Genomic DNA, 23,156 nt, shown 5'->3' with positions numbered 1-23,156 from the left:
ATATAACACAATCCAATTTTCGAGAATATGTGATATTTGATCGAAGATTAGGAAAATTAGTGAAGTATTAGAAATTTTAGGAAGAAAGTTTGAATTTGAGTCTCTGTCATACTTATAAAACATTGACTTACTTGATCTAATGATCATGAGTTCGATTACCCTGTATCAGGTTTATCCATCCAATTAATACGGATAGAATATCAAGTTATAAAAGAAAAAAGTAAAATATTTTTTTAATTTTTGGGTAAAAATAAATTTAAGTTGCTTAAGCCCACTTAATCTATTATAAAGTTGGTCTACTAAACATATACATAATTGACTGATTAGTTAGAACTTAATAAATCAAATGGACTGGCTCAATCATATCATATGTTATGGTCAAAACATGTTGCTTCTGGGTTTTAATACTTTCTCAGAAAAAAATAATGTTTTTTTTGTTTTCTTCTATATTTAATAAAAAAATAAATGAAATTAAAAAAAAGTGGAAAGTATTATAAAACATTATTGAGGATAACATCATGAATTATTTTAGTTGACAATTTTTTTATGATATCTTACTAATGTTTTAATATTATATGCAATATAAGGCCAACTGACTTATTCCCACCCAAGGAATAGTGTTATCCAATTGATACCTATTAAGTTTTAAAAACTCAAGGTCTTATTCATAAATCAATTTCTGTTAAAATTTTTAGAGTTAAAGGTTGATAATAATTTAAAAAAATATATATAATTCATTTTTTTTACCCTTAAGTTTTAAAAACTAACAATTTTACCCCTTGTTAAAGTTTTCTAATTTTAAAAAATCACATTCCCCTCCCCCCCAAACCTTAGGATTTTCTTTCTCTTATCTTCGGTAACATCTTCGACCATCAGTGACCTCCACAAAACTTGCTAACTCATCTCTAGCCACCACCTTTGTCTGAATTAGATGAATCCAAACAAATGTGGTGGTTGAAGATGGGTTAGAGAGTTTCGTGGAGATTATCAATCCAGATAAAAGAGGTTATCACTTTTCAAAACTTATGATGGGGGGAATTGTTAATTTTTAAAATTAAGGTGGAAAATGAGATAAAATTTTATTTTTTAATATCAAAGGTTAAATGACAATTATACCTTTAGATTTAACAGATTTTGTTAATTTTAACTATTGATAGGTGGACATTTGAGTTTTTAAAACTTAACCAATAAGAGTTTAGAAATAGACTAAACCTTGGGTGGGAATAAGTCGTTTGGCCTAACAATTGACAAGTGATAATTAACTTTTTAAAACTTTAAGGGTGTGTTTTCCATCAAACCTTGGGTGGGTCATAGTCATTTAGCCTTATTATTAATGTTTAAATTTGCCTTCCAAATTTACATTACAAATCCAAGCCTAAAAGGTTCACATGTTAAAAAAAACAAAAATGTTATGAATATGGTATCATTACTCAATTCTATTTGGTGAAAATGGTAGACCAACACCAAATATCATTAAGGTTTTGTTGAGTGTGGATACCTAAAACATTATATTTATTTTTATAATAAAGAAAGAGTAATGTTATGTATATACAACTTTGAGCATTTAATTGGATATCTAAATGATGTGTCATTATGTGATTGAGTGTTATTTTATCTTTAATTCAAAATTACCTAATTACATGATGACATATTATTTAAATACTCAATTAGATATTGACTACCCATAATTTTATTGATAAAAAAAACAATAGCACAATCTAGTTTTCTACAATAGATTATATTTGACTCTCAGAGATTAGTAAAATTGATATATGATTAGAACTTTTAAAGAAAAGCTCTGGGTTTAAGTCTCTATCATATTTGTGAAACTTTAACTTATTTGATATAGTGTTTATGGGTTTCATCATCTTGTACTAGATTTATCTGTCTAATCAATATGGATACAATCCCCAATTACAAAAAAAAAATATATATATTTTTTTAATTTTTGGGTGAAAATTAATTTAAGTTGCTGAAACCCACCCAATCTTTATAAAGTTGGTCTACTAAACATATACATAATGGACTGATTAGTTAGAACCTAACATGTTGCTTCTGGGTTCTAATATTTTCTAAGAAAAGATTTTTTTTTTTGGTTTGTTTTATTCTATTTTTAATAAAAAAATATGAAATCAAAAAATGTGGAAGTATTATAAAACATTAGAAGAAAGCATCATGAATTATTTTAGTTGAAAATTTTTTTATGATACCTTTTGAATGTTTTAACATTATATGCAAGATAAACAATGTGATGGATGTCCTATAAATTGGCTTTTAATTTCAATTGGGCCAAAAGACTTATTTCCACTCAAGTTTAGTGTATTTTTAAATTCTTATATGCAATATTCAAAAATCTAAATACTCACGTTTCTGTTAAAATTGTTTATTAGGATAAAGGTAAAATTATCATTTAACAACAACATTTTAAAAAATTAAAATTTTATCTTATCTCTTCCTTAGTTTAAAAGACTAATAATTTCTTTCCACTCAAAGTTTAAAAAGTTAACTTTCCCTCATTAAAGTATTTTTACTCCTTCTCTGGTGACCTTCTCCATTCTGGTTAACAGTTGGCCTTCACCAACTTCATCTCCCTTTAGATGTTGATGCCCAACAACCATTTTAGTCGAATGAAGATGACAAATCGTCTTCATCCGATGAAGAGATGGATCATCACGTTTTGTCTAGTGAGATCTATCGCGTTCGTTTAGGCCATCATTGACTTCATCTAGGTCAAGATCATCGTCCTTCGTCCAGGTTGAGACCTGTCAATAGCTTCATGGTCGTGTCTTCATCTAAGAGGCGAGAGGGAGTGTTAACAGATGGGAGGGTTAACAGATGGGAGGTTAGCTAGAGAACGATCGTCAAAAAATAAAGAGAAAGGAATGAAACCTTAGGGGGAAAAGGTAACTTTTTAAACTTTTAAGTGAGAAAAATTTGTTAGTTTTTTAAAGTAAAAGTGAAAAATAAATAAAATTTTAGTTTTTTAATATCGTTAGTTAGATAACGTTTTTACCCTTACAGTTAACAACAAATTTTAACAAAAGTTAAAAGGCGAATAGATATTTAGGTTTTTGAAATATTACGGATGATAGTTTGGAAATATACCCAACATTTGGTGGGAAAAAAGTCTTTTGGCCTTTCTATTATCATCATGAAAACACAGAATAAATTCCATATTTAATTATTGAGGCCATATAAAAGAAGAGTTTAATAAAATAGAGTTTATGACCAAATAACTTTTATGAAAAATTATTGATTTTTTTTTTTTGGACAATATTTATAAGAAAAAATATTGATTAGAAAATGATTATTAACAAAGATGCCCTTAACTAGGATTGGATGTCAATCCAAGTTGTTCTAGCTCCATTCGAATCGGTGGATTAATTTAAATATTTGAATTTGAGTTGATTTAGATTGAATCTAAGTAAAATTGTTTTTTTATCAAATTTGTTGATTTTGAGTCGATCTCAAGTTAACTTTTTGAATTTGACTAAATTTCAAATTATATTTTGTTTCAGCTTGATTCAAATCGAATCCAACGTTACTCTTAACTTTTGACTCCTCCTCAGCCGCAATTTTTGATCCATTTTTACCAATTCAAGACATGATGAGTCCGAAAATGTGAGCAATTATACTAGACATACATTTGTTCTCTTCTTTGTCTTGTGGAAGGCCCAACACCTATAGCTTAGTCCTGAATTTTGATGAGAATAAAGGTTCACTCATTTCTCCTCTTCTGTTTTGGGCTCTGATCCAGAAGTTCATTACCTTGCTGAATTACTAACTTTTTCAACCTTCTAACTTCTTATAATTTGGGTTTCACAAAAATAGTGGGTTTGTAAATGTGTTTTATAAATGTATACATCTCTACCGTATTTTACCATTTTAAACATATTTAATCATATATTTAGATTAAAAATATATAAAAATACAAATTTTATATATTTTCTATATTGAATGCATATTAAACAATTGTATTAAACCGTTGTCGTTTTTTTAATTAGTTTTGACAAAGATCTTTAAGGAATATAATGATCTTGAGGACAAATTAGTTTGACAAAGGTAAGGATTGAACATGAGACCAAAATTTTGTTCCTCGATGTTTTCCATGTAATGTGGCTTCCATTTCTTGATCAAGACTTCTCATTCTTGGATAAGAGCTATACAAAGTAGGCTACTAAGTGAAGGTATCTTCGAACACTCAAAAATGTTCATGACATTTTTGTAGGAAGGAGCAAAGATTGATCTTGAGTCAAAGCCCTATACAATTCAACATTTAGTTCATCGGAAGGATTATGAGTTTCATAAGGGAACTCACTATCCTGTTTATTCTCCCAAGGAGGATGCTAGGCTAAACTTGAGCACATGAAACCATTTTTCTCTTGTTGTTCCTCTTATATTTTTTAACTAGATATATTTAAGCAAACATTAGACATGCACAATAGTGAGTAGGGACTTGATTTGAAACATGATAACCTGAGTGCAGACATACTTGGACTTAAATAGCGAGCATGAGAGGTTTTGGTATCCTCAAAACATGAGCAAATTTCATAGCTACCCGATTGCTGGGTTTAGAGCATTGAGTTGGTTGTCACTACAAAACTTTTATAGATTAATAATGGCAAAAGCACTTGTTCCCACCCAAGTTTTAGTCCATCTTCTGTTAAATTTTTTAATTAGTTATATAGGTAAAATGATCATTTTACCGTTAATATTAAAATAAATAAAATTATATCTTATTTCTTCCCTCTTATAGTTTAAAAAAACGAACATTTCCCTCTACCTAAAAGATTGAAAACTTACATTTTTCCTCTAAAGTTATGCAACGTCCAAACATTTAGGTGTCTGTTTTTAATCTTTTGGATAAAAAAAATTGTTAGTTTTTAAATTAAGGAGAGAAAATAAGATGTAATTTTATTTGTTTTAATATTAATGATAAAATAACAATTTTACTCTTATAGCAAACTAAAAAATTTAGCGGAAGATGGATGATGGATAAATATTGAAGTTTTTGAAACCCAGGAGTGGATAATTGGAAAGGGACTAAAACTTGGGTGGTACTAAATCCTTTGGCCATTAATAATTGATAAATGACTGTGGTTCTTATAGGTTTTTGATATTATGTTATGCCCAAAGTCGCTTAGGTAATGATAAAGACTTCCTAGGATCTTGCCTGGCACAACCTGCCTTTATGCATTTTAGACATGGAAATATGCCTACACTTTTGGATGTCATGTAGGAGCAATTAGTGGAAGCAACTATTAAGGCTTCGTCGCTACTACAAGCATGTGGAGCAAGTCCCTTCTTAGCTTTTCTGTTTGCCCTTTTTTGGGTCCATCCCTCTTAACATGAGTTACTTTCTGCTTTGGTATAGGCTTGTGTCCTCATGGCGTGAGTTAGTATCCCCACACTGTAGGTTGACATGGTCATGATCCAAGTTGTGGTTTGCATATCATTATAGGCAACATCAGAACATAAAATCATAGATTAAAGAAGTAGGATTACACTTCTTATATGTCACATACGTTCAATTTGAATTTAATTTCGTCTTCCATTTCATTAGATCTCAATTTCGTAAGAAGTAATATAATATCTTTAGATAAATCTTATATCAATAAAATATGACAAAAATATTAAGTCTATTTATATTTTATTCATCTATCTCATATCGGTTAAAGATGAGAATGTTTCACTGAGTAAATAGACTATAAGTTTTTTAAACTGTTGAGACGTATTTTGGGTTATAAACCCAAAAATATGATGAACTATCTGTCTAAAGTAGATCATACCTTAATAATAAACTAAACTATTAAATTAAAGATATTATAAATAATTACTTTTAAATGATAGGCATGAGATAAGAGCAAAATAGGCAAAAAGCTCCAACCCATATACAGGATTGATTCACGTATACAAGATGTACCTAATCGCTATTCGTATAGCTTGTCAATCCAGAGTAGTGAATGAGATCCGATCAATCCTAATTGACCATCGTCATATACATTCAAGAAGTATGTGTGTTTGTGTATATAAATAAAGAATAATCTTAATTAAAATGTGTTTAAAGGGCATGCCATATTTGAATATTGGCATTTTAATTCAAATGGTTTAGAGTTCATACATTGCTCGTCAAACGCAATATTATATTTACATATTTTTCAATATATAATAGATATATAGACGATATATTATTAATTTTAAACAATCAATTATATAATAATATATCATCTGTTTACCTCATTGTATACTCAAAAGTATATATACATAGTTTTATTACTTGTTAAATCTTATATAATTTAATAATAATATATATATATATATATACATATTTTTTATTATGCAAATGGGTATACAGATAATATGTTATCATATAATTAGATAATTTTGAATTAAAAATAAAATATGGTCTAATCACATGATGATACATTACTTATATATTTAATTATATACTCAAAAGTGTATACGATAACATCTGATTTAAAAAGATAAAGAAAAAAAGTTCTATTTAACAATTATTTTCCATGTATGATTTGAAAATAGTAATACTATATATATAATTTTATACATAAATAATGATATATCATTATATGATTTGATAGCTGAAAATTAATGATAAAATAATATTCAATCGTATGATGACATATCATTATTTATTCACAACAGTAATACACATAATTTTATTGATTTGAAAATAAGGCCTCACTTTTGCATACTAGTAAAACTATGTACATAAATAATAATATATCATTATATGATTAAATATTATTTTATCTTTAATTTTTAACTATTTAATCAGATAATAACCTCACTTTTGCATACATATATAACTTTATCACTTACCACATTCCACCAGGCACTTCCACGTGTCCTATTAAATTTATTTCATATCCAAATCCAATTAACATAATTTCCCTCTATTTTTATTTTTTCAGAAAAAAATTAGATATTTATTCAGAAAGAGTTTAAACACAAAGATCTGAGCCAATGACGTGGCCTCCTTTCCATCTCTACCAAACTATCCAAACATGCCCTCCGCCTTTTGTTACACGCACTTTTTCCCTAGCTCCTCTTTCCCTACTCGCCACGTCAGCATTTCTACTAACGTACGCTTTTGCCACCACTGCGCACCCCTTCTTCGATCAACCAATCTCAGCCATCCATTGTCCATTTTGCTAAAACAAACCGAAATCCCACTTTCTGACTATATCTGATTTGCTTCAAAAGCTCAAAATTATCTTCCTCTCTCTTCTTGTCCCTACAGTTCAAGCTTTCGCCGGAACGGTCTGGCAAATCTGACCGTTGATTGACTTAATCAAACCCCACTTGGTGTGTCCGTTCGGTCACAGCCGTCTAGCTGTTCCTGTTATCTGGGAATTACTTGAACGGTTGGGTTGGCTTTACTTGCTAAGGTGAAACAACTTGGGCTTGGTCCAGTGAACCAACTGTTCACAACTAATATAGAAATATGCGATTGGTTTAATTGTTATTACGATGATGTTTTTTTTTTTTTGTTGTTGATGTTCACGTATTTGTTTGAAATTTGAAATTAAAAAATAGTTTTTTTCCTGGGGTGTGTACGGAAGGCGTTTGATCTAAGTACTCAATGGAATGTTTGATGCAAGCCCTGAAATTTGAAAGCTTGAAGATGGTTTCGGTATGTGGTGAGGTTGCTGAGATTTTTTCAATGGAAGTCCTTTCGTAGCGTGGTTTTTGCGTGCGTCTGAGCTGATTTTGATCCTTTATTTTCTGGGTAAATTGAAGTTTTTAAGGTTTTTATTTTTTCTGGTTTGTCGTGGTGAAATAAAGATTGAATTTTTATGTGGTTATTTATTTATTTTTTTGTTTTTAATGTTTGTATTGAAGATATGGAGAGCAAGGAGCTGAATTTAAATAAGGAGTCTGTTGCTGGTGTTGGAAATAGTAAGGGGGGTGGAGATGGGTTTATTGATAGAAGCAAAGTGAGGATTTTGCTATGTGATAATGATGCCAATAGTTCGGAGGAGGTTTTATTGCTTCTTTTGAAGTGTTCTTATCAGGGTAAATCTGATTTTGTTCTAGATTTTTGTTGATATGCTATATATATATGTAGATTCTGTTGTTGATTCGATTTTGAGTTTGTTCTGTATCACATGTGCGTGCTAATTTGTTTGAATTATTGCTTTCGATGACATTGATGTTTGCATAATAGCTGTTTGATTGTGTTTATTGTATGATTTATTGTTCAATTTTTAGTTAGCAGGTTGAATATATATTAAACATTTAAGAAATCATATGTTTTAATTTGTTCTGCATGTTTGCTTGCTTTAACAAATTGAGAAAAGAATGAACTTGCCACTCTTTTTGGTTTCTTTGGTTCTTAAGAGTGTAGAATTCAGCTCATCTAAGCCAAATCATTGTATTAGTCTATGTCCTTTAAGTTTCTTTACCTACTTGTCTCACCTCTTGAACTAATTCTTAGGCTTAGCTAATTGTTACTGTTCTATTGATACTGGGTTGAATTGGTTGAAACAACTTACATTTGTATAGGTGATTGTCTTTTTCAATCGAAGCAATTATAGTTGTAGAATTGACAATGCTTTTTAAGTGAATTAGTTTGCAATTAGTTTTCTACATATTCATTATTCCTGTCATTAAGCCGCTCAATGTTTCATGTAACTGATCAAGATAATTTTGACTTTACTATTCATGTTGCCAGCGGATGCTATTTTTTTCATTTTGAAATGACTTATCAATTTTTCATGTTCGATCTATCTAGAGAGTGCTTCCTGGTTCTAATACTCATTGATGTATTTATTTACCTAGACCTACGTTTTTCATGGTAGTCTGATATTATGATTTTCTTCACAGTGACTGCAGTGAGGTCAGCTAGACAGGTGATTGATGCACTGAATGCTGAGGGATCTGATATTGATATCATACTTGCTGAAGTTGATCTCCCCATGACTAAAGGCATGAAGATGTTGAAGTACATCATGCGGGATAAAGAGCTACGGCGCATACCTGTTATCAGTGAGCTTTTCTCTTACCATTTTCACCCTTCAATTTCCCTAATCATGAATCAAGTTCAGCCCTTGATATCCCTTTTTTTTTTTTGTTTGGCTTGATAAGTGATGTCGGCACAGGATGAAGTCTCTATTGTTGTCAAGTGCTTGAGGTTAGGTGCAGCTGACTATCTTGTAAAGCCTCTACGAACTAATGAGTTATTGAACTTGTGGACACATATGTGGAGAAGGCGGCGGATGGTTGGTTTTGCATGCGATTTGCTATTTTGTTGCTTCTGTCCTTTTTTTCTTATGATATTTTCATTCTAATGAGTGCAAATCAGCAGATGTTAAGGATATTACACTAACATATTTATGAATGTAAGAAATTTAGATTCATCAAGCCTGTGTTTCCCAAGAGATTAATACTGAAAAAAAAAATATTTTCAGCCTATAAAAATTACATATTCAGAGTTCTCACTCTATGGTGTATTGCCTCAGAAAATGGAAACATGCAAAAAAAAAGAAATCTTGTTCAGCTAATAAGAAGAAGAATGATATATTCATTTTCCTATTGATTCTAAGTAGCCACCTCCGTAAGTTTGTGTTGCTTGTCCATTTGTACACAAGTACTCTTCAAAGCTTAGCTTTTGTACAACCAAGCAACATAGTAAGATTCTGGTTAATTCTGGTATTTTTTGAATTTTTGTGCTTCCTTCATTTCAGAGTGTGAAAATTTCTTTTGCACTGGTCTTGGTGGAAAATGTCTCCTTTTTTTTGTAGCCCTGTGGTTTACTGTTCTCTAAGTCTCATTACATTCAATAATGTGATTTACCTTGTTTCTTACATTAAAAAAAAAAAAAAAGAATCCAGTATTCTGAGAATCATTCATATCTTTTCATGTTTGGCAGCTTGGCTTAGCTGAAAAGAACATCTTGAACTGTGAGTTTGATCTGGTGGCATCAGACCCAAGTGATGCTAATACAAACAGTACCACTGTGTTCTCAGATGATACAGATGACAGGTCTCGGAGAAGCACCAATCCAGAGACAGGAATGTCCACTCATCAGGAGACTGAAGTGAGTGTTTAAGTTTTGTAACGTGACAGTGTATTAACTTAATGATGCACAGATAGAATTGAACATTTCGTGTGTCCATATATTCACTTTTCTATTTCAGTCTATTTCTGCAGCTGCCACCATCACCAACTGCAGCAACCCTGCTGCTGCTGCTGCTTTTGTGCCTCCTCAATCTGATGCAGTGGGATTTCAGCCTGATGTGCCAGGAATTAGTGACCGCCATATGGGTGAGCACTCCTTAACTTTAAATTGTTGCCTTAATTGAATCATGTTTGGACATGCCCTTGACCTTAAATTACTCTACAAGGTTCTTATGGAATTTTGACATTCTAAATTTTGGGTACTGTTAACTTTAAGTTGACCATTTTTTAGGTCAATTTTCTTGTGGTCCTAAGAAAAGTGAATTAAAGATTGGTGAGTCTTCCGCCTTCTTCACCTATGTTAAATCAAGCATGCCAAAAAATAATTCCCCTGGGAGTATGAGCGTTGACAATAATTCTGCACAAAATGTGAGGGCAGAAGAGAACTGTCAACCATGTAGTCAACAGGTGATTATCAGTACACAAATACATGAAAATGGAGAGGCTTGGGAAAACTGTTCCCAAGGAGATGAGTTTCCTAGCAGTAGTAGTGTCCCAGATTCTCTTTCCTTGGAGAGGTCCTCTACCCCACCAGTGTCTATGGATTTTCCACACAAAAAGCATTCCATGGATGAAAAGTTTGCTCAGGCACATGCACCTCCGAGAAATGATCCTCAGCATGAACTATCTGGTTTATCTCCACAAACCACGTACCCTTTTTATGTGCCAGGGGCAATGAATCAAGTAATGATGCCATCATCAGCACATCTGTTTCAAAAGAATCTTCATGACCTTCAAAATCATGCTACTCCAGCAATGCTTTCTCACTACAATCACCTACCACAGTGTCTTCCACATGTAAATGGCATGGCATCATTCCCATATTATCCAGTTGGTATGTGCATACAACCTGGTCAGATGTCTACTAATTCATGGCCAACGTTTGGGAGTTCATCTTCCTCTGAAGTGAAGTTGAATAAAGTAGATAGAAGAGAAGCTGCATTGATGAAGTTTAGACAGAAAAGAAAGGAGCGGTGTTTTGATAAGAAAATTAGATATGTTAATAGAAAACAGCTTGCTGAACGGAGGCCTCGTGTGCGGGGACAATTTGTTAGGAAGATAAATGGTGTAAACAGGGATCTTAATGGGCAACCTACTTTGGGTGATTATGATGATGATGAAGATGATGAGGAAGAGCAGGCATTGAGAGACTCTTTTCCTGAAGATGATACTTCAGGATATTAATTTAAAGTTGTCAGTTATTGTTGAAGGGCTTATTCCTTCTGATGTGGCAATCTGCAGTTACAAAGCCTTTGTTCTGGAAATTTATGTGCCTTCAGCCGTTGCCTGTGTTGACAAACAAGAACTAATGCTAAAGACGGCTCACTTGTGGAATATGAAGATAAATCCATTGTTTGAAGAGCAGGGATCAGGCCTAGTACAGACATTCGGTGCTTCCAAATGCATACAGGTGGTCGAGGTGATGTTAGATGTTGACATGGTACTTCCCTCGTTTGGACGTCCCTTTTTCGACAGTGTGTTGTGATTATCATTGGGTAGTTACAAATGGAGTTTACAAGTGTTCCTCCATTGGATATGCTGTGGAAGTGTGCAATCCATGCTTTTGATCATCTTTATCATCGCCCTGCCAATAAAGACCTTGCAATTGCTGTTGAAGAAATGTTTGCCTTAATGGGAATTCGCTCTAAACAAGCATGTAATCTTGTGCTGGAGTTTTGCAATGAAATGGAAAGCAGTGAAGTCATTTTTCTCTTCTCTTCTGTTATTGTTGTAGAATTGCTTTTTATTTTTATTTTTATAATTTAATATTTTTTAGGGTCTTTGATACTTTATGGTTTTATTTTATAAAATTTTTCATCATAATTACAAAGGGTTTTAAATATTTTTTTGAACGGAAAAATGGCAAGTTTAATTCTAGAAACATTTTAAACGAGAGAAGATAGAGAAAGGGATGGGCAACGAATACCCTCAGCAAATTAAGATAAGAAAACAAGTTCCTTTGTCCCAAAAACCCAAAAAAAAAAAAAAAAAAGGTTGAGGATAGGGTTTCGTTATTTTTTAATATAATAAATAAACTTTATTTCAATTAGGCTGTTTTAGGTAGAATTGGTGATTAATTTTACAAGAATCTCAATCTTTTCAATGTTGCCCTATGAGCTATGGTAAATGTCATGGGAAGATGGGACAGGAATTAAGAAGACTTGTCTTTAAGGGTTTGTTTGATTTGTATAATATTTTTTTATAAAAATTGAAAAATTATATCGAAAATAGATTATTTAGAAGATTATTAGGTATAAATTATTACTATATTTAATAAAATTTAATAAAAATTGATAGGTAAATAATTATTATGTTTTGTTGGAAGTAATAAAGATATTAATATATTATTTTATTTAAATGTCTTTGAGTATAATTACTCTAAAATATTTTTATGTTACTTGTTATTTTAATTGAAAATGAGGTCATTTTTATTTTAAAAAATTAATAAATAAAGATATAATTATAATAAATTAAAAATTACTTCGGTAATTTTTAAATATCTAAGATAAAGATGAAAGTGGTAATAAGATTACCGGTTATATTATCTGTCACATCACCATTAATAATAGAAGAGTATTAGAGTTATTTATTATTAATAAACCAAATAAAAAAATGTTAATAATGAAAAATAAATTATAGGAGTAATTTTTTATTACTCCTAGTATAAATAAAGTGCGTTTTTTAGGTTTAATTATCCATCAGAAGTGAGAAATTAACGATATATAATTAGAATGGTACAATGTAATTGATATAATCAATAAAAAAGTTACATCTCAAAAACTTGCTATTAAGATTGCACAAATGAGGACGTGATGGTGGATTTGATATTAAATTGTATGAATTTTGAAAGAAACCACACTTTGAAAATTAATTATTGAAATCAAAGAGTCTAAAGTTATATAAACCTTACATAAGAAACCTATAGAAACCCAAAGAAACCCAAGTTCTATACTTTGCACTTGCCATGACTACATATAAATTAGCATTGCTAGATGCAATGAAAACAGTAACTGGCACTCCCAAAGGATAGTTTGAGTGACAAAAAATGAAGTTTTATATATAAAAAAAACATGTATGCAAGTCTTCTTTGGTGACATATCAAAATCAAACTTTTGACTTACTTGATTCAATGGTTGTAGAATCGATTACTGAACCCACAATTTATTCTATTCAGTGTGGTTGATTCTAGCAGCAAGCAACATGGCCTTCACGTTTGGTGGCAAACTCCTCGCCTCAAGGTCCTCAAAGTTATTTCTTCTAAGAAATTGAATAATCTAATAATTTTATTTCAACGGATAGTGAGGAATATTTATGCTGTAATTGTTTTTAATATGGAATAATACCATAAGACATGAGAGGTGGAATCTTTAGCAGACACGGTTCCATAACTTATAGACCAAAAGACTTATTCCCACCTAAGGTTTGGTCAACTGTCAAACTCACATCTGTGAAATTTTAAAAACCAAAATACATATTCTTTTGTTAAAATTCTCTATTAGAATTAAGAATAAAACCGTTATTTAATTAAAAAAATATAAAAATTAAAATTATATCTCATTTTTCCTTTAGTTTAAAAAACTAACAATTTTTTCTTACCTAAAAGTTTGAAAATTTTAATTTTCCTGTTAGGTTTTTTTCTTATTTCTCCAGTGACTGGAATTTGTTTTCGTCGTCGATCGACATTCTCACCATCTTCTTCTCCTGCCATCGATCTTCCTATAGTAACATTTTCGTCAAACAAAGATTGTCTTCATCCAATTGAAGATCTACATTAGTCAATTCTGGAGATGTCAATCTTCGATCATATGAAGACAATTTTGAAGAGATGAAGACGACGAATCTTTTTCGTTTGACGAAAATGTTTTAGAAGGGAGGCTGATGGCGGAAGAAGAAGATTGTGAGAAGGTCGACCAATGACAAAAACACATTTTGGTCATCTAAGAAAGAAAAAAAAAACCCTAGTGGAAAAAGTGAAAAATTTAAACTTTTTGACAAGAAAAAATAGTTAGTTTTTTAAATTAAAGGGGAGGAATAAAATAAAATTTTAATTTTTTTAAAATTTTTTGTTGAATAATGATTTTTACTCTTAACTATAATAAAAAATTTTAATAAAAGGATTGAGTATTTAAATTTTTTAAATTTTACAAATAAAAATTTAGAAATACATCAAATCCCATATGGGAACAAGTCTTTTGGCCTATCTTATAAAACTGAATATTTGAATAAAATGGGCGAAGAGTAGGAGCTGGCATATTGCACATGGCCACTCAATACGCATAGCCCTACCTACAATTAATTTCTTAATAATCCTCCAAATTAGGTTTACTTATAGAAATCTTAGGGCAAGTGACAAAATCAACTTGTTAAAGCATATTATAATAAAAGACACTTGTCGGTTGTACCCTTTTGTCTTTACCACTACTTATTTTACATGAATAACCTAAACCATGGATAATGAAATAAGGGCCAATTGTTTCTACCCAAGGATTGATGTAATCTCAATCTCCTACCTAACATTCAAACTTTCACTTATGAGTTAAATTTTATTAAAACTCTGAGTTATATATAAAGGTAAAATTATTGTTTTAATAATAACATTAAAATATATATAATTTATTATTTTTCACTCTTAGATTTATAAAACTAACAATTTCATCTCTATATAAAGTTTTTCAGTTCTAAAAAATTACATTCGCCACTATCTTGGTTGCCAGTGATCGTCAAATGCACCCTAAATTGTTGTCGTCAAAGTCATTTCACCTCTCCAGCCACAAATTATCAAATTTTGTTTGAAAATCCATACGACTTTTGTTTAGAAATCTAGAGGATTTTCGACTATACAACAATGTCCAAACAAATCGTCTAGACGATAGACGACTGCCCGTCTAGATGTCGTCATCCAAAAGAAAGTTGTCCAGGTTTCCAAACAAAATTCAACGATCTATTGTTAGAGAGGTGATAAGATTTCAACGACAACAGTTTAGTGTGGATTTGACGGTCGTTGGCGATGGAGATAATGGTCGGAGGGGAAGAAAACAAAACCCTAGGTTTGAGGGGGAAATACAATTTTTCAAAATTGAAAAACTTTAAGCAAAGATAATATTGTTAGTTTTTAAAATTTCAAAGTGGAAATAAATAAATTTTATATATATATATTTTAATATTATTATTGAAATGACGGTTTTATCTTTATATGTAATTGAGAGTTTTAATAAAATTTGACTTATGGGTAAAAGTTTAAGTTTTTGAAAGTTGACAGGTGAGAGAGGGGGTTACATCAAACCTTGGGTGGGAGCAAGTCTTTTGGCCTAAAATAAGTTAATCTTGTAACTTGGGTTGTCACCCACTTGATCAAACCTATATATGATTAAGACATTGCTAGGGCCTTGGATGTTTCTTTTTCACTATGAAATTTTACATATTAATAACATAAAAGTTTTAGTATATAAATGTTGGGGTGATGTAAAATAGCCAACAATCCATGACTTACATCCATATAAACATTAGATTAGGTTTGGACAATAGTACCCCCAGATGTAAAGTGAAAATTTACTTATTATTATTTTTTTGTTGTTATTGTTCAAAGTGATTTTCACCATACAAAATAGGGAAAAAAAAGTTCGTTGTCATTGTTTTATGTTTTCAAGAGTGTTTGAGTTTAAGATTTTGCAACAAAGTTCCCATTTTAGGTTTATCTTTGAATTTGATATATTTGATTGTTGTATTGGTGAGCAATATATTAATCTAAATGGTAATAAGCATCGGGGGGAATCTTTGCAAGAGCTCGATATCAACGGGTAACATCATCATACTTTTTCTATATTATCTATCTTATTAAATTAGCTGTTAAATTTCAAACCATAACACCCTATGGATAACGATTAAATACATCCAAATTATTCCCTAAAATCAAAAGGCAATCCAAAACCACCTTCCGATTATCTACTCTCATAAGCCCATGGTGAAGAAAATGAAGAAACACTAGCTTGAAAACATCTTTGTCACTGTCCCACTAGGCATGTTTCTTGATAACCAAATGTAAATCTCCGTAACAAATTGAAATGCATTCGACAAAATATCTTGACTTCAAACAGTTTACCTCCTAAGATCAACACACACGATTGTATGTCGTTCTAGTGACTAAACCTAAATATGATACCAATATAAACTTCAAAAAGCTAAAACATATGTTTACTCTATTTGATAAAAACCAAAACTTAAATGAAAGATCTCTACGATTAATCTGTCGAAAAAGCACCAACAGGCGGAGTACAACACTGAACCTATGCTCCTTCATTTGACTGAACTATCTAAAACATGTCCTCCTTAAAAAGTTACCTTTGACTCACTCTTAATTTTTCCCAAATTTTTTCAATTGTGTTATTTTGCCTCACATGGTTAATTTCCCCTTTTAAAATTAACTGGATAAACTGGCCCTTTACCTTTCTCTTCTCCAAAAGCTGCTCCTTGAAATGAAAAAAACCTTTATATTAGTTAAAGTGAAATAAATTGCTAAACAAATAAACAGTAAGAATTTTAACAAACAAATATTTTATAAAATAAAGAATAATTACAAAAATAATTTTAAAAAATAATTACCCTTTTGGTAGGGGTGCCCCGACAAATATCCGTTAGTCCCCAATAGGTGCTATGTCTGCCATTTTACCCCTCAGATTTTGATGAACAATAATTGCGTGTTATAAACAGTATTTGAGCGCAATCACACCCATTAGGTTTTTCATAATGACAGAAAAATCTTCTGATTTTTTAACGAATTCATCATTTACTTAAAAATGATAATATAATAAAAGTATATATAAAAAATATTAAATTTTCAACGATATTTATAATATTTTTTAAAATAATAACGTATCAATTAGATTATTTTATTATTTTAATTTTTAAAATTTATATCATACGATACAATATAATATTTGATATATAATCTAAAACACAATTCAACTAGCATGTACCTATATAATTGGTGGAATTATGAATAATATTGTTTACTAATGTGCTTACATTTAATCATTAATTAATTACCCTAAATATTATTTATTATTAATGATTTAATAATCAGTCGGTGTTTGGACACACGTTTTCTCCACTTCCTCTCTTCCCTCTTTCTGTTCTTCATCCAGCTCACTCTGATAGGGTTCTTACATCATTGCCAGCACTGTCTCAGCTCTCTTCTTTCTTCTAAATTTCTCATGTACTAAATTTCAACGTTTTCCAGCGAGACCCCAGTATAATAATCAACATAAATTGGATCTCTCTTTCCCATTTCAGGGGAGGAATAACTTTTATATTCCAGATGGGTCAAGAACAACATTTGGCACCTCAGAAGAGAGCCTCCGGCTGCGGCGGAGGTGGTGGCGGTGTTCTCCCTACAACCGCCCTCAACGGAAGGGCCTCCAGCCGAGGAGCAATACCTCGTGGCAGGCAGATCCAGAGGACTTTCAACAACATCAAGATCACTATACTTTGTGGCTTCGTCACGATCCTCGTCCTTCGTGGTACTATTGGAGTTGGGAATTTGGGAAATTCTGATACTGACGCTGTTAATCAAAACCTAATCGAAGAGACAAATCGAATTCTAGCGGAGATCCGTTCGGATAATGACCTGGAAGACCTGACTGAGTCTGATTTTAACCCGAATGTTACCTACACTTTGGGTCCGAAGATTTCCACTTGGGATGAAGATCGTAAAGCGTGGCTTGCTCAAAATGGTGAGTTTCCTAGTTATGTTAATGGAAAGCCTAGGATTTTATTAGTCACTGGATCGCCTCCGAAGCCTTGTGATAATGCTATTGGTGATCATTACTTGTTGAAGAGTATAAAGAATAAGATAGATTATTGTAGGATTCATGGGATTGAGATTGTTTATAATATGGCTCATTTGGATAAAGAGTTAGCTGGGTATTGGGCGAAATTGCCTTTGATAAGGAAATTGATGTTGTCTCATCCTGAAGTTGAGTGGATTTGGTGGATGGATAGTGATGCAATGTTTACTGATATGGTGTTTGAGATTCCTGTTGCCAAGTATGATAAGTATAATTTGGTTGTTCACGGGTATCCCGATTTGATGTTTGATCAGAAGTCTTGGATTGCATTGAATACGGGGAGTTTCTTGTTTAGGAATTGTCAGTGGTCGTTGGATTTGCTTGATGCCTGGGCACCAATGGGACCAAAAGGTGTGGTAAGAGAGGAGGCTGGGAAGATTTTGACGGCTAATTTGAAAGGGCGGCCTGCTTTTGAGGCAGACGATCAGTCTGCTTTGATTTACTTGTTGTTGTCACAGAAGGATAAGTGGATTGATAAGGTTTTCCTGGAGAATCAGTATTATTTGCACGGATATTGGGCTGGTTTGGTTGATAGGTATGAGGAGATGGTGGAGAAATACCATCCTGGGTTAGGTGATGAAAGGTGGCCGTTTGTGACTCATTTTGTTGGCTGCAAGCCTTGTGGAAGCTATGGGGATTACCCAGTTGAGAGGTGCTTGAAGAGCATGGAGAGGGCTTTTAATTTTGCAGATAATCAAGTTCTTAAGCTATATGGATTTGGTCATAGGGGATTGTTAAGTCCCAAGATTAAGAGAATAAGGAATGAAACGGCTACTCCTTTGGAGTATGTGGATCAGTTTGATATTCGGCGTCCTTCTCATAAGAAGAGTGGATTACAGAGCTAGGACAGTGAAACTGTAACATCATATTCAGTATGTCATAGTGTGTAGGTGATGTAATTCCTTAGTTACATATCAGAGTTCAAATTACAGTTTTTACATTGAAGTAAGTTTTGCTTGTAATGTTATCATGGTGCATTTTTTCGAGAACAAACTCAGTACAATTCTTTATAGATGATATTGTCTTCCTGATGCTTTCAAGTAATTTATGAAAGAAATTTACACCAATCTTGCAGTTTTGTTTCCTTTTGTCCTTTCTTATGCACTTCTATTTCCTATTTTACACATGTTGAGAATTTTTGGATCTGTGGTAATTTGTAATAAGATAAAATTGCAGTTATGAACCTAAGAGAGTGAAATTTTATTTTGCTAATTTGGGTTTGTGTTACTCTAGTGTACTTTGATCAATGTGGCATTAGATTGACCTAGGCTAAACTTTGAGCCACCAGTCTGCCCTGTCTTGAAATTTTGTTATATTCAATTGTTACCAGGGATGTGAATATTGTTTGCTTCAAACAAGTAGTGCTGCAATTGTTAATAAACCTTTTGAAAATCCAAATTTTGGTTGTTCTGTTTGTTGAACATTGTGTTTTCAGTTGGTAGATTTATCAGATCCTGATATGTGCTTAAATGCTTAGTCCATTGGATCTTAAATGGTGCTGTTTAAATATTCAGATGTATTCACCATGGGAGATTGCTCTATGACTAAAGGAAGAAATTCTTTTAAGATTAACATTTTGGCTTGGAAGTTAAGGTAGATCTCCATAGGCTCCTATGAGAAAGGTTTCATGTTTTAGATTAGGATTTTCATCCTATTATGAAAGGTTTGGTTGGATGTTTTGAGTGAATCTCTACTAGTTATAGCTCATAGGGATGCCCTAGTATTTCACATGGCATATAGGAGCTTGATGATGGATAAACGCACCTCGACAATTGCATATCTTATGAGTTCATCTCAAATTCGGTTACAATATCAAACCAAACCAAATTTTGAACTCAGTTTGATATTGTAACCAAACAAAATATGACTAAAACGACACTATTATAATACATATTAATTAAAACGATATTGTTTTAATTGATTTAAATAGAATTTTTGCAAACTACAAGTTTGACGAATTAAATACCTTTTAAATTTGAACTAAAAAATATTTAACTCTCGACCTCAAACTTAAACTCAAGTTCAAATGAACTCATTTTTTAATTCAAACTAACTCTGTTTGAATCTAGTTATAACTTTTTTTTGCCACATCTTTAACAATGTATCAATAGGGCTTGGATCTAGATTTTCCCTATTATTTTTCCCTACTATGTCAAACGCAGTTGCCTTACCTCACTGTACAGTCTCCACGAATCAACAAGGTTGGTGCCAACCAAATGACCAAATATTATACGTTGTGGGATTTCGTTGCAGAAGAGGCATTGTCAATTGTGAAAGCTAATATACTTCCATTAACTTGTTATATCTGAAAACTTTCTAACATTAAGTCAAATACAGATTTTCGCCACCATGCCATGAATTTACTTACAGACTAATATGTGCAAGTACAGCAGACAAAGCAACAGAGCTGCCTCTAATGGAGAAGATCTCTCAAAAAATTGCTATCTAACCTCCCTCCTAATCTGATCAAGTCCACTCCTTCGAAGCCAGAACTTTGTGACGGCCCACTAGCACCTCATTCATTTGTGCAATCTGACGCAGTAGTTGAAGGATTTTCTGTCAAAAACCAAGTGAAAATCAGTTAAAAAGCAGACCATCAAAACTTTAAAAATTGAACCAATGGACTCTTTATGTGATATAAACCTTGTGAGATCTATCTCTTAAAAAGTTAGTTATTAAGATTAAAGGGTCTAAAGTCATATAAATTCTACACTATAAATCTTGTGAAATCCATACTTTAAAAATTAGTTATTGAAATTAAAGAGTATAAAGTTATATAAATCTTATATTAAAAGTTCATATTTTATAAAATGGAATGTAAGTCCCATGAATTCTAACATATAACCAAATTCCCCAGCCCCAATACCTAAGCAGACTAACTCCCTAAGCTAGCTCAAGATGAATACTATAATGCTGACATCATCATCCATATCGGACAATTGCAACGAAACCTTACTCTAGGAAACCTAACATACTGTCATGCTCTGCAACCTTGGCGTCCATGCAGGTTGCTTGTATGTTAGCTCCTTTCTAGTCCGTCAATTCCTGCCGTACAATTGTGACAGAGAGACATTGTACTTAAGAGAACTAACTATTGAGATGGGAGAGTCTAGGATTGAGTAATTATGGCTAAAGATATAGGGTAATTAATTAAAATAAGCAAAATTTTAAGCGTTTATACATTTTTAGGTCATCCTAGAAAAGTTTTATCAAAATAAGCAAACTGTATTTTTTTTACCCTTTTTACCCTTATGTTGAAAAACCAAGTAAAAATATTTTTTCCGAGAATGTGCGTCGGTTTATGGTGTTTACGATGGTAGCTAGGGATTTTACACTGAAACCCTAAATATGTCGAATTATGTATATGAATGTTTTTGAATGTTTCGAACGTTCAAAATGATGTAGTTTCAATGTTAATGGATGTCTGGAAGTGTAGCCGTTGAGAGACAAAAACGTGTAAATTTACAGTGTCACGCAAACTGCGCAAATTTACAGTGCTGCGCAAACTGCGTAAACACTGTTCACATCGCGCAAATGTAGATATCATAGTCTGTGAACAGTATTTTTTGCGCGATTTTGCAAGCAGTTTGCGCGATGTGAACAGTATTTGCGCAGTTTTGCGTGACACTCTTCACTTTTTGCGCTTTTGTCTCTCAACGGCTACACTTCTAGACATCCATTAACATCGAAACTACATCATTTTAAGCGTTCGAAACATTCAAAAACATTCATACACATTCGACATATTTAGGGTTTCACTGTAAAATCCCTAGCTACCATTGTAACCGCTATAAACCGACGCATATTCTCAGAAAAAATATTTTTACTTGGTTTTTCAACATAAGGATAAAAAGGGTAAAAAAAATACGGTTTGTTTATTTTGGTAAAACTTTTCTAGGGTGGCCTAAAAACGTATAAACGCTTAAAATTTTGCTTATTTTAATTAATTACCCAAAGATATAACTCAATCACTTGTATTTTCTGTAGTGGCATTTTTACAAACACCTTAATCAGTCATTACATAAAACTCTTAATAATAATGATAAACCAGTTAACCCTAACCTCATCTTTCTCTTTGATAATCAGCTTCAAATTGTCTACCCTTTCTCTCTGATTCCTCCGCCGCCGGCAAAACCACCACCATATCACCACGATGGCTAACCCTGCAAATCGACCGGATGTCCAAAACGCCCCTTTACGCGCTCCGTCTTTACTCTCAAACAATGAAACCATACTATAAATCTTGGTGCGTAAAACCTTAAACCCATAATGCAACCACCCGTTCACAGCCTTCTCGGAACTCACATCACACGGTGACAGCGACAAAGCCGGCAGCTTTGATGATGAGTGTTCATGTTGTTTGCTGTTGTGTGATAGTATTTGGAGATTTTCGTGGTTAACAGGAGGGAAAACGCAGGATTCTGTGTCGTCTTTAGGGTTTGAGAGAGAGTGAAAGTGTCTTATGGTAACGAGTGGGCATTCTTTGCATTCAGCTTTCTGGGGGATTTGTAGTTGTTCCAACAGGCCTTTTAAGATCTCATCGTCTTGTAACATTTCCGAAATTCCGTCGTTTCGGAGAAGTTGTCAGCTTGTGGCGGCTATGGTGGAGGTCTTATAATTAGTAAAACACCTGAAGAACTCTGCAAGTCGACTGAATCACTGAAACAATAACAATTCAATCTATCTCGGACTTGTTTTCGAGATGAGTCCGTTTAAAGCGCCGATTTATTGGATCAATCGGGTGTCAGAGTCGCCGAGTTTATCTAATTTTCCTCCGTGGTTTTTTCAAAGAATTTATTCCCCCCTCAGATATCGGAAAAAACATTAACCCCCCTACAAAAATGTGCTGTTTAATTTTTGGTCATTTGACTTCATCAAACTAACAAAATGACTAATTTACCCCTATCTCCTTGTTTGGTTAAGAAATAATAATAAGGTATTTTGGTGAGTAAAAATTTTTTATCAAAAAATGATATATTTTTTGCCGATAATAAGTTGTTCGTCATATACAATAAATATTAATTAAATCTACTATGTCTACTCATAGTTTATCACATATAGTCACAATTTATCACAAATTTTGAAGTTTGATATTTTCGACAAAAGATCTAT

The 23,156-nt window shown here is 32.2% G+C and overlaps 3 protein-coding genes across 10 annotated transcripts; 2 read left to right on the top strand and 1 right to left on the bottom strand.

The window, feature by feature from the left end:
• The first annotated feature begins 7,162 nt into the window (after window positions 1-7,162).
• Window positions 7,163-11,916, top strand: LOC123204527 (two-component response regulator-like APRR1). 4 transcript variants are annotated; one of them, XM_044621237.1, is made up of 8 exons: window positions 7,166-7,409; window positions 7,584-7,750; window positions 7,864-8,037; window positions 8,848-9,009; window positions 9,109-9,242; window positions 9,893-10,060; window positions 10,161-10,287; window positions 10,433-11,916. In XM_044621237.1, the coding sequence occupies exons 3-8, from the start codon at window positions 7,866-7,868 to the stop codon at window positions 11,383-11,385; spliced, it is 1,716 nt and encodes a 571-aa protein (XP_044477172.1). In that variant the 5' UTR covers window positions 7,166-7,409; window positions 7,584-7,750; window positions 7,864-7,865; the 3' UTR covers window positions 11,386-11,916. The 4 variants fall into 4 exon arrangements, with proteins under 4 accessions (XP_044477174.1, XP_044477172.1, XP_044477171.1 ...); XM_044621236.1 differs by having other exon boundaries at window positions 7,558-7,750; XM_044621239.1 differs by having other exon boundaries at window positions 7,163-7,769.
• Window positions 11,917-17,282: 5,366 nt separating this feature from the next.
• Window positions 17,283-19,111, top strand: LOC123204894 (probable xyloglucan 6-xylosyltransferase 5). Its single transcript, XM_044621701.1, has one exon. It carries the CDS (start codon window positions 17,516-17,518, stop codon window positions 18,887-18,889), a length of 1,374 nt encoding a protein of 457 aa, XP_044477636.1. The 5' UTR covers window positions 17,283-17,515; the 3' UTR covers window positions 18,890-19,111.
• Window positions 19,112-20,312: 1,201 nt separating this feature from the next.
• On the bottom strand, window positions 20,313-22,839 carry LOC123204230. Of its 5 annotated transcripts, none has more exons than XR_006499477.1 (4): window positions 22,107-22,839; window positions 21,996-22,025; window positions 21,001-21,173; window positions 20,313-20,600 (listed from the first exon to the last, which is right to left on the bottom strand). XR_006499477.1 is itself a non-coding variant. In XM_044620828.1 (2 exons), exons 1-2 carry the CDS (start codon window positions 22,596-22,598, stop codon window positions 20,511-20,513), a joined length of 582 nt encoding a protein of 193 aa, XP_044476763.1. In that variant the 5' UTR covers window positions 22,599-22,831; the 3' UTR covers window positions 20,313-20,510. The 5 variants fall into 5 exon arrangements, 1 of the variants encoding a protein (XP_044476763.1); XR_006499478.1 differs by having other exon boundaries at window positions 21,020-21,173; XR_006499479.1 differs by lacking the exon at window positions 21,996-22,025 and having other exon boundaries at window positions 21,001-21,089; window positions 22,107-22,838.
• Window positions 22,840-23,156: the final 317 nt, after the last annotated feature.

Source organism: Mangifera indica, chromosome 20 (genome assembly GCF_011075055.1).
Source record: "Mangifera indica cultivar Alphonso chromosome 20, CATAS_Mindica_2.1, whole genome shotgun sequence".
Classification (NCBI taxonomy): Eukaryota; Viridiplantae; Streptophyta; class Magnoliopsida; order Sapindales; family Anacardiaceae; genus Mangifera; species Mangifera indica.
This window is presented reverse-complemented; position numbering and strand designations above follow the sequence as displayed.